Below are 11,665 nucleotides of genomic sequence, written 5' to 3' on the forward strand. Positions count from 1 at the left end.
GCATACTACGTGTCCGATAAAATTCCTAGCCTAGTTTAGTAGTAATTTTAGAAGTAATTGAATCACCACTCTTTTGTTTGAAGATTACTTTAAGAATCACCAAGTTTACACGCATTTGGACATTTTAGCACACACCTACTCCTTGCGGGATTCGACCCAAACCTTTATTGGGTTTATTATTGCTAACGAATGTGGTACGCTTCATTTAAAGGCGTGCCGTTTCATTTGAGTGCTACATAGTTAATATCAATATTGCCATTTGTATACCTCCGTACAGGGTGTAATCAAGATATAACACTTCACGCACCACACAATCAAATGAACAAAGCAGACCCCATGAATCAACCGGCTTCAACAGTACCCAGAAAGTGATCCCAAAAAACTTTAAAAGAAATCCTAGAAACTTGGTAATAGTTCCTTTTAACATTATGCATTTTCTTGCTATGTCAAAGTTGATAACATGGCTAATACCAATTTAGAACTTTAATAAGTGCAAGACTTGATCATACCTGTGGAGATTTTCATTGAAATGGTCACCTCCATGCTGAATTGAGAGGACACTGGATTCACCATAAAGTAGTGAGAAATCCCAATTTCCAGAACGCCAAGCAGCTTCATACTACAAATAGCACAAGCAACACTCGATGAGGAACCAATCATAACATGAAGCATGTAAAGAACGTTGGTAGAAGCAGTGGTAGACATGTTTCTGTCCACAGAGTGCAGCATGCAGATGCAAACAAAGAACAACAACAATAAGCAGATGCAAACAAAGAACAACAACAATAACAACTATGCATCAGTCCCAAACAAGTTGGGGTCGGCGATATGAATCCTCATTTCTTTCTTTAAGCTCAACTCATATCATCATCATTATCAAAATAAAATAGAAGTGAAAGTAAAAAACAAGCTAACTATATATATAGATAATAATATATTAATAATAATAGTATTAAAGTTCTCTACCACGTCTAAAACCTATTCCCAACTAGTAGGTATCACATATATGGATTTTTCTCTTTCATTCAAAGTTGTGAAGAGCGTGAAGCGAGGAAAAGCGACAACCCCCATTTCACGAGAAGCGAGAAGCGAGAAGCGATGCGCTCGCTTTTTTTAAGTGAAGCGGAATTTAAAATAAATCCTGCATATACAACACATGTAATTGTAAGTAAATGTTCAATACTTCAATTAAAAAACTAAAGAATAGCATTAATTAAAGCACAAATGAGCATCCTACTCTTCTACAAGATTGTCAAATTCTTGTATTCCACTATCATTATTATATTGCTCGTCATCTTCTTCATCAACTAGGGACAAAGTAGGTGCCTCTTTTCCCTTCCTCTGTGAACTTGAAGTTAAGGTACTCCTCCTCAAACCATAAATCCTCTCCCCAATTCCACGCGCCTCCGCAACATCATCCCAAGTCAAATCAGAAGTATCCTCAAATACTTCTTCATCTGTATGATCTTTCGGGACTCCAGTTAGCCATTCATTAGCATCATCGATGTTGTCCAAACTAATTGGATCAATTACATTGCGAGCGTTGTAACGACGCCTCAATGTTCTATTGTACTTAATGAACACTAGATCATTGAGACGCTTCAAGGTTAGTTTGTTCCTCTTTTTGGTATGAATTTGCAAATAATAAGTAATTAGTAAGATTAGGACATTTGAGATATAATTTAATTATCTCAATATACTAAATCTTTCTTCTTAGTTCTTACATGCTCAGACACGCTCCAATTCCTTTCACACCCGGATGAACTACATGTTAGACTTAGAACCTTGATGGCAAACTTTTGTAGATCTGGAGTGGAATGACCATACTGCTTCCACCATTCAACTGTAGAAGTAGAACAAATATTCGAAACATAACATTGATAAAGAAATAACTTATTAACTATAAAACAACATAAAAGCACTCGCTCACCTGGTGACTTCGTCTTTCTTTGTCTAATCGCCATGTTTTTTTCCAAAAAGTTGCTCAACATTCCTATAAATACTAAATTGCTCTGTTATTTTATCTTGTACGGATAAATAAGGTATCAACTTCTCAATACATTCATAGTATCCATTCCACAAAGGTTCATCTCCTAGAATCCTCTTTTCATTGTCATAAAACAGTTCCGGGTTCAAAACAAGTCCAGCTGCATGCAAAGGGCTATGAAGCTTACTATCCCACCTTTTATCTATGATCTCAAAGACTCTTTTGTATTTTCTTTGATCACTAAAAGAGGCTTGAATAGCCTCCTTTGCCCAATCAATTGCTTCGTACAGGTAGCCCATTGGTGGCCTTTGCTCCCTATCTACCAAACGAAGCACTTTAACTAAAGGACCACCAATCTTCAATGCATGAACCACATTGTTCCAGAATGAAGGAGAAAGTATAATATCTGCAGATTCTCTCCCTCGAGCTTCCCTTCCATAGGCACTGCTAGTGTACTCATCTGAAACAAACAACTTCTTCAAATTGCTTTTTTGCTCATACATCCTATGCAAAGTCAAGAAAGCAGTAGCAAATCTTGTCTTTGCAGGTTTCACCAAGCTTCTTTGTTTAGTGAATCTCTTCATCATGTTCAATAACAAAGGCCTTTGAACAATATAGGAATGCACTCTAATTGCCTGATTAAAGACTGTACTGAAGGGTCTTTCCTTGAAAATGTCACCGAAGATCAAATTAATGGAATATGCTGCATACGGAGTCCAATAGATATGCGGGTACCCAGCAGACATCAAATTACCAGCTTTAACATTTTCACTGGCGTTGTCTGTGGCAACTTGAACAACATTTTCTGCTCCAATAGAGACTATTGTACTCTTGAACAAAGAGTACATTTTGGTGGAATCAGTCGAAGAGTCGCTTGCATCAACGGAATCAAGAAACAGGCTTCCCTAAGGAGAATTCACCAAGTTATTGATGATCATTTTTCCATTTCTCGCCGTCCACTTATCCATCATAATGGAACAACCAAACTTGTTCCATTCTACTTTGTGCTCCTCCACGATTTTGTTCACCTCTGCCACCTCTTTTTTTAGATATGGCCCTCTAACTTCATAATAAGTTGGAGGCTTCATTCCTGGACCACATTGGCCTACGGCCTCAATAAAAGCAGCAAAAGTGTCAGTATAATTAACACAATTAAAAGGAAGACCTGCATCATACATCCACTGGGCAAACGTTGTAAGTGCACGATCCCTCAAAATCGCTTTCGCATCACTTTGAGGATTATCACTTTTTCCTCCCTTATCTCCAGATTTTTGCGGGAAGTAACAATCCATAGGACCTTTGGCCTTGCCAGTAGATCCACAACTAGAAGACATTGGTGGAAGCATCCTTCCTCGCTTTTGTGATTTTGATGGAAGCGAAGAAGCATCGTCACCTTCTTCTATTTCATCATTGTCATCATCAAGATTATACAATTCTTGTTCATGAATCATTTGAGTCTATAACTCTCTTTTTTTTTTTTTGAAGGTATTGCTTTCAATTCTTCCTTCACATGCCCCGGAACTACAGTAAAAGATGCGACATTTGGATCACCACCGATTAGATGCGCTTTTTGACGATAGATTCTCCCATTTGAAATCTTATCACAAAAAAGACATCTAATGGCCATCTTGTTGGTCTCGCTAACTCTTGAAGAGTAAGCCCAAGCCGGGTCTTTCCTATCTTCTTTTGGCTCCAATGAAAGAACAACTACATAACACATAAGAAAGGCAATAAGAACTAAGAATAAAGGATATAAAAAATTAAAAATTGGGCAGAAATTGAGCAGAAATTTTGGGCAGAAACTGGAAAAAAGGGCAGAAATTTTCTGAGAAAGAACTGAAGGTAAAAAAAAAATTCGCCAACATTTTGCCGCTTTTTGGACGTTTAGAAAGAAAAAGAAAAAGAAAAAGAAGAAGAAGACTGAAAATCAGAAGTGCAGAAGCAGAACATACCTGTACTGTTGAAGAAGAAGAAGAAAAACCCTAGTTGATGCTTTGAGATTATTTCAGAAATCAAAAGTTGAGGAAAAAGAGAAGAAGAAATCGCTGATGTTTCTGAAGAAAAACCCTAGTCTCGCTGTTGTTGAAGAAGTCCAGACAGTGTTTACGGTTTAGAAACCTCGTTTTTTAATAAAATAGGGCTTGGGTATTTTAAACATAGAAGCGGACGCTTCTTCTCGCTTCACCGCTTCTCGCTTTTTACAGAGAAGCGGTCGCTTTTTCGTACCAGAGTCGCTTCAATTACCTGAAGCGCTGCCCTTCACGCCTCGCTTCGCTTCTCGCTTATAACGAGGAAGCGAGCGCTTTTTTAATCACTGCTTTCATTATTCCCTATCGTTAGCCAAGTCTACATTAATTCCAAGGTTTTGTAGGTTTTTCGAGACAACTTCCTTCTATGTGATTTTAGGTCTACCTTGTCCCCTTTTAACACCTTCCCCTACTATAATTTCACTCCTACAGACCGGGGCATCTGTAGGTCGACGCATAACATGACCCCATGGAAAACTGTATTTCAGCTGAGCATTTGAGTCATCTTATGTATGGTACTGCATAAGTCTGACACATAATCAGACATCAAGCTGATTTGGAAGACAAACTTTTTAAGTTTGGTCGTTAGTATCACGGTTTTGCGCACCAATGGGGCACTATTACCTAAGCTTATGAGCAGGGTTGTGAAAAGCGGTCGCCTCCTCCCATAAAGCGAGAAGCCAAGCGAAGCAACCCTATACCCGCTTCTGCCATATGAAGCGACTCAGGTAGAAAAAAGTGTGCGCTTCCCACTAAAAAGCAAGAAGCGACCAAGCAAAGCGAAGCGATGCAAGCGAGCACTTCTTTGTTTTAAAGAGCTGCCAGCCTATTTAATTAAAAAAGAAGGGTTTTCAGTGTTCTTTTATTAAGACACGACCAGCAGAGCATCTGAGAGTCTAAAGAGGCGACTAGGGTTCTTCAACTTCAAGTCTTCAATAGAGATTCAGCAGCAACAGGTATGTGATGATTTTCCTTCTTCTTGTTCTTCTTTTTCTTTTTCTTTCACTGTTTCAACGTCCAAATAGCAGCGAAATACAACAACAACAACTACCCAGTAAAATCCTACAAAGTGGGGTCTGGAGAGGGTAATGTGTACGCAGACCTTACCCCTACCCCGATAGGACAGAGAGGTTGTTTCTGATAGACCATCGGCTCAGAGAGACGGAAAAAGCCAAATAGCAGCGAAATGCTGACGAATTTTTTTTTACCTTCGGTTCTTCTTTCTCAGTCTTCTCCTCTTCGTTGAAATGCTGCCCAGTTTTTCTTTCATTGTTTTTATGCCCTTCCTCTTATTTTTATATCCTTCACTCATAGTTCTTATTGCCTTTCTTATGTGTTATGTAGTTGTTCTTTTAATGGCACCAAAAGAAGATAGGGAAGACCCGGCTTGGGCTTAGTCTGCAAGAGTTAGCAAGACCAACAAGATGGCAATTAGATGTCTTTTTCCTGACAAGAATTCAAATGGAGGGATCTATTGTCAAAAAGCGCATCTAATCGGTGGTAATCCAAATGTCGCATCTTGTCCTAAAGTTCCATCGCATGTGAAGGAAGAATTGAAAGCATACCTTCAAAAAAAAAAAAAGAGTTAAAGACTCAAATGATTCATGAACAAGGATTGTATAATCTTGATGATGACGATGATGAAAGGGAAGAAGGTGATGATGCTTCGTCGCTTCCATCAAAATCACAAAAGCGGGGAAGGATGCAAACAATGTCTTCTAGTTGTGGATCTACTGGCAAGACCAAAGGCCCTATGGATTGTTACTTCCCGCAAAAATCCGGAGATAAAGGGAGGAAAAAGTGGTAATCATCAAATTGATGCCAAAGCGATTTTGAGGAATCGTTTAGTTACAATGTTTGCGCGGGTGGATGTATGATGCAGGTCTTCCTTTTAATTGTGTTAATTATACTGACACTTTTTCTGTTTTTATTGAAGCCGTAGGTCAATATGGTCCAGGAATGAAGCCTCCAACTTATCATGAAGTTAGAGGTCCCTATCTAAAAAAAAGAAAAGAGGTGGAAGAGACTAACAAAATTGTGGAGGAGCACAAAGTAGAATGGAACAAGTTTGGTTGTTCCATTATGATGGATAAGTGGACGGCAAAAAATGGAAAAAATAATCATCAATATCTTGGTGAATTCTCCTAAGGGAAGCATGTTTCTTGAGTCCGTTGATGCAAGCGACTCTTCGACTGATTCAACAAAAATGTACTCTTTGTTCGAGAGTACAATAGACTCTATTGGAGCAGAAAATATTGTTCAAGTTGTGACGGACAACGCCAGTGAAAATGTTAAAGCTGGTGATTTGATGTCTATTGGGTACCTGCATATCTATTGGACTCCGTGTGCAGAACATTGCATTAATTTGATCTTCGGTGACATTTTCAAGGAAGGACCCCTCAGTTCAGCCTTTAATCAGGCAATTAGAGTGCATTCCTATATTGTTCAAGGCCTTTGTTATTGAATATGATGAGGAGATTCACTAAACAAAGAAGCTTGGTGAAACCTGCAAAGACAAGATTTGCTACCACTTTCTTGACTTTGCATAGGATGTATCAGCAAAGAAGCAATTTGAAGAAGTTGTTTGTTTTAGATGAGTACACTAACAGTGCCTATGGAACGGAAGCTCAAGGGAGAGAATCTGCAGATATTATACTTTCTACTTCATTCTGGAACAATGTGGTCATGCATTGAAGATTGGTGGTCCTTTATTTGAAGTGCTTCGTTTGGTGGATGGGGAGCAAAGGCCACCAATGGGCTACCTTTAGAAAGCAATGGATAGTGCAAAGGAGGCTATTCAAGCCTATTTTAGTGATCAAAGAAAATATAAAAGAGTCTTTGAGATCACAGATAAAAGGTGGGACAGTCAGCTTCATCGCCCTTTGCATGCAGCTGGACTTGTTTTGAACCCGGAACTGTTTTATAACAATGAAGAGAGGATTCTAGGAGATGAAGATTTGTGGAAGCGATACATTATATGTATTGAGAAGTTGATACCTGATTTATCCGTACAAGATAAAACAACAGAGCAATTTAGTACTTATAGGAATGTTGAGCAACTTTTTGGGAAAAACACGGCGATTAGACGAAGAAAGATGACCTCACTAGGTGCGCGAGTGCTTATATGTTGCTTTATAGTTAATAAGTTATTTCTTTATCAATATTATGTTTCGAATATTTGTTCTACTTCTAAAGTTGAATTGTGGAAGCAATATGGCCATTCCACTCCAGATTTACAAAAGTTTGTCATCAAGGTTCTAAGTCTAACATGTAGTTAATCCGGGTGTGAAAGGAATTGGAGCGTGTTTGAACATGTAAGAACTAAGAAGAAAGATTTAGTATATTGAGATAATTTAATTATTTCTTAGTGGTCCTAATCTTACTAATTACTTATTATTTGCAGATTCATACCAAAAAGAGGAACAAACTAACCTTGAAGCGTCTCAATGATCTAGTCTTCATTAAGTACAATAGAACATTGAGGCGTCGTTACAACGCTCGCAATGTAATTGATCCAATTAGTTTGGACAACATCGATGATGCTAATAAAGAAGTATTTGAGGAAACTTCTGATTTCACTTAGGGTGATGTTGCGGAGGCGTGTGGAATTGGGGAGAGGATTTATGGTTTGAGGGGGAGTACCTCAACTTCAAGTTCACAGAGGAAGAGAAAAGAAGCATCTACTTTGTCCCTAGTTAATGAAGAAGAAGAAGTTGAAGCAGGGTTATTAAAAGTGAGCGCTTCTCGCTTAAAGCGCTGAAGCGAGGCGAGGCGCAAAGTCTGCGCTTTTCTGACCTAAAGCGAGGCATCTGAAAAAAAGCGAGTGCTTCAGGCAAAAAAGCGAGAAGCGAGGCGAGGAAAAAAGCGAGAAAAGCTCGCTTAAGCGAGGTCCAGTAGCTGCCTAGGGTTTTTTCTAAAAAAAATTGCAAATACACTTACGCACCTTTCTTCCAAAACATTTCTCGCTACTGCTACAAGCCAAAACATCCTATGACATCTCTTCTTCAGTTCTTTTCTTATTCGCTCAAGGTAAGTTTCTCTTCTCTTGCTCTTCTGCTTTTCTCCGGTTTACGTGCTTCCTCTCGACTCCTCTCGTAACTCGTTTCTCTTCTTCTTTTCTAATTCTTTTCGGTTCTTCTTTACTCTATTCTACCATGTTTTCTAGTTATGCTACTGCTCTGTTTTTTTAAAAAAAACTGTTGTTCACTTGTTCTGCCCTGTTCTGCGAGTTCTGTTTTTGTTTTTTTTTTGGTGATTGTTGTAAATTCTAATTCATTATCCAATGGCATCAAGCCAAACTAAAGTTCCAGCTTGGGCGTATGGAGTTGCAATTGGCAATAGCACAAAAGTCCAATGTTATTTTAAGAATTGAAACATTTGCTTAGTATGTTATTTTTTTTTAATTCTTGGTCATTTATCTATGCCTATTTAATATTTTTTATTATGTACTAAATTGCGCTTCACATGAAAAAAGTGCGCGCTTCGCTTTCCGCTTCTCGCTTCGGTGAAGCGAGGCCTACTCGCTTTTTTCCGCTTCTCGCTCTCCAAAACACTGAGTTGAAGAAGATGACGAGCAATATAATAATGATAGTGGAATACAAGAATTTGACAATCTTGTAGAAGAATAGGATGCTCATTTTTGTGCTTTAATTGATGCTACTCTTTAGTTTTTACATTGAAGTATTGATTTAGTAGGAGGCAATATGGTGTTTTGGAAGAGCAAGAAACAGAATGTAAGTACTTGGTCTAGTGCAGAAGCAGAATATCGAGCAATGACTATGGCAACATGTGAGCTAGTTTGGATCAAACAATTGCTCAAGGAGTTGAAATTTGGTGAAATTAGCCAGATGGAACTTGTGTGCGATAATCAAGCTAACTAAACACATTGAGATTGACTAGAGATATTGCTACAAAGTTTGTGAAGTCGAGTGATCAACTTGCAGATATTTTCACCAAGTCCCTCACTGGTCCTCGTATTAGTTATATATGTAACATGTATGCGGCTTGAGGGGGAGTGTTAGTTAGTTGTTATGAAAATAAGCATAGTCCTACCTGGAATAGGAGTAGTGTAGATATTGTATATTATTATAAATAGGGGTACTTATATTATAATTAAGTAATTAATGTACATCAATAATATAATTTTCCCGTGTCATATTTCGCACACATACTAACTCTTACGTTTCTTTTATTTAGACAAGGACCTAATTTGTTACTTTTATAAACTCTATTTTATACCATGAAGAAGGATGGAGAAAACTAGGTAATAGTGCCCCATTAGTGTACAGTAGTGTGATAGCAGTAACCAATTTATTGTCTTAATAACATAAGTTTGCTGTCTGATGTCTATCTAGCTCGTAAGCAGTATTGTGAAGAACGTGTTAGTTAGTTGTTATGAAAATAAGCATAGTCCTACCTGGAATAGGAGTAGTGTAGATATTGTATATTATTATAAATAGGGGTACTTATATTATAATTAAGTAATTAACGTACATCAATAATATAATTTTTCCGTGTCATATTTCGCACACATACTAACTCTTACGTTTCTTTTATTTAGACAAGGACCTAATTTGTTACTTTTATAAACTCTATTTTATACCATGAAGAAGGATGGAGAAAACTAGGTAATAGTGCCCCATTAGTGTACAGTAGTGTGATAGCAGTAACCAATTTATTGTCTTAATAACATAAGTTTGCTGTCTGATGTCTATCTAGCTCGTAAGCAGTATTGTGAAGAACGTGAAGCGAGGAAAATCGACAACCCCCATTTTGCTTAAAGAGAGAAGCGAGAAGCGAAGCGCTCGCTTTTTTGAAGTGAAGAGGGATTTAAAAAAAAATATATTAAAATAAATATTGCATAGACAACACATGTAACTATAAGCAAATAATGTCTATCAGAAGGTAATCCTACCCAATCAACATCTGAGTATCCAACGATCTGCTCAGGGCCTCGATCCTCAAACAATAACCTTTTACTTGGAGCCGATTTTATAAATCGAAGAATGCAGACAACTGCATCCTAATGACTATCACAAAGAGAATCCATAAACTGACTTACAACACGCACAGTAAAGGAAATGTCAGGTCTAGTCACTGTGAGATAATTTAATTTACCAACCAACCGCCTATATCTTGCAGGATCGCTAAGCGGCTCTCCCTGTCCTGGCAAAAATTTAGAATTCAGATCCGTCGGAGTGTCAACATGTCTACAGCATGTCCTTCTTGTCTCCTCAAGAATGTCTAAGGCATACTTCCGTTGTGAGATCACTAGGTGACTTGATGCTGCAGCAAGGCGAAGTAATCGAGAGAATAATTCATCAACTGTAGGGACAGTCGGGCTAGCTAAAATCTGGTCACATACTAAATCAAGGTCATTAGAAAGTCCAGCGAGTGTAAGAACTAGAAACATCTTATGCCGTTGATCATGTTGCTTTTCAATACTAGCAGAAACTGGCATCAACTTCTCAAATTCTTCCATGACTGCCTGTACTTGTCCCAAGTAGACATATCCAATTCTTGTTTCTTCAAGCTTGTCATTCGCGGTATCACATCATAGAAACGAGATATGTCATTAGTGTATAAAGTACGAGCTTTTTCCCAAACTAAATAACATGTCTGGAATGGACGGAACAATGGCATCAACTTGGAATCAATAGATCGCCACGGGATACAACATAACTGAGCTTCGACCTTCTCCCAAAGTGCTGCCTTTTTATCTGCTTCGCTAGCCTTTTTTGTTAAATGATCTTGAACACCTTGACCTTTACACCATAACTCGATAGAAGAAGCCCAAGCTAAATAGTTTGAACTTCCCATTAAAGGTTCTAAGGTAATCATCACACCTAAACTTCCAGAACCAGTGTTTTTAGACCCAAAAACATCAACTCCAAAAGGCAAATTAGCACCAAATAAAACAAAGAATCAACTGTAGTTGCCAGAAAAACACTATGTAGCTGCCGGAAAAATCTTGTAGCTGCTGGAAAACTACTGTAATTGCCGGAAAATTTTCAAAGTGCTCGGAATTAAAAAAGAGAATTACAGGTAGTCTAGGCGGTCCAACTGTTTTGGAGAAAGTTTTTCAAAAAGTGGCCGGAAAGGGCTCCACCGCCCGGCACGTGGAGAAGATCTCGTCGGAAAAAATTGTCTCTGATCGGCGCATGGCGGTGCGTGAGAAGTCGGTTGCCGGAGGTGTTTGTTGGGGTTTGGTCGCCGGGGGCTGGGGGACCTTGTGGTGGTGTTGGTTTTTGTAGAACACCGATGGAAATTGGTTTTACGAAAAACAACCCTAAAGAGGTCACCGGAATTGAAGCACGACGACTATTTCGGCTGGGTTTTCTTTCCCGGATTTTTCTCACTGCCGCTCTTATACCATGTAAGAAATATGACACGGGAAAATTATATTATTGATGTACGTTAACTATAATACAAGTACCCCTATTTATAACAATAAACAATACCTACATTACACCTATTCCGTGTAGGACGATTCTTATTTACATAACAACTAACTAACTGTATGAAAAAAACACTTTTAATCCACATTATTTAACCAAATCTTTATTAGGAATATTGATCAAAGGCATCACAAATATTATATAGGTAATATTGTTGCGTTTACACCTTTGTGTCGCATTCCTGTAATGCTCCC

The 11,665-nt window shown here is 38.3% G+C and overlaps 1 protein-coding gene across 2 annotated transcripts in view; it reads right to left on the bottom strand.

The window, feature by feature from the left end:
- LOC109206336 (serine/threonine-protein kinase ATM) overlaps positions 1–11,665 on the bottom strand; it is an 87,074-nt gene that overhangs the window by 22,937 nt on the left and 52,472 nt on the right. For both annotated transcript variants that reach the window (XM_019369168.1, XM_019369160.1), the window contains exon 51: positions 510–619. In XM_019369168.1, coding sequence (XP_019224713.1) covers positions 510–619 — 110 coding nt within the window. The remainder of the gene's footprint in view (positions 1–509; positions 620–11,665) is intronic.

The sequence above is a fragment of the Nicotiana attenuata genome, chromosome 2, assembly GCF_001879085.1.
Source record: "Nicotiana attenuata strain UT chromosome 2, NIATTr2, whole genome shotgun sequence".
Lineage (NCBI taxonomy): Eukaryota > Viridiplantae > Streptophyta > Magnoliopsida > Solanales > Solanaceae > Nicotiana > Nicotiana attenuata.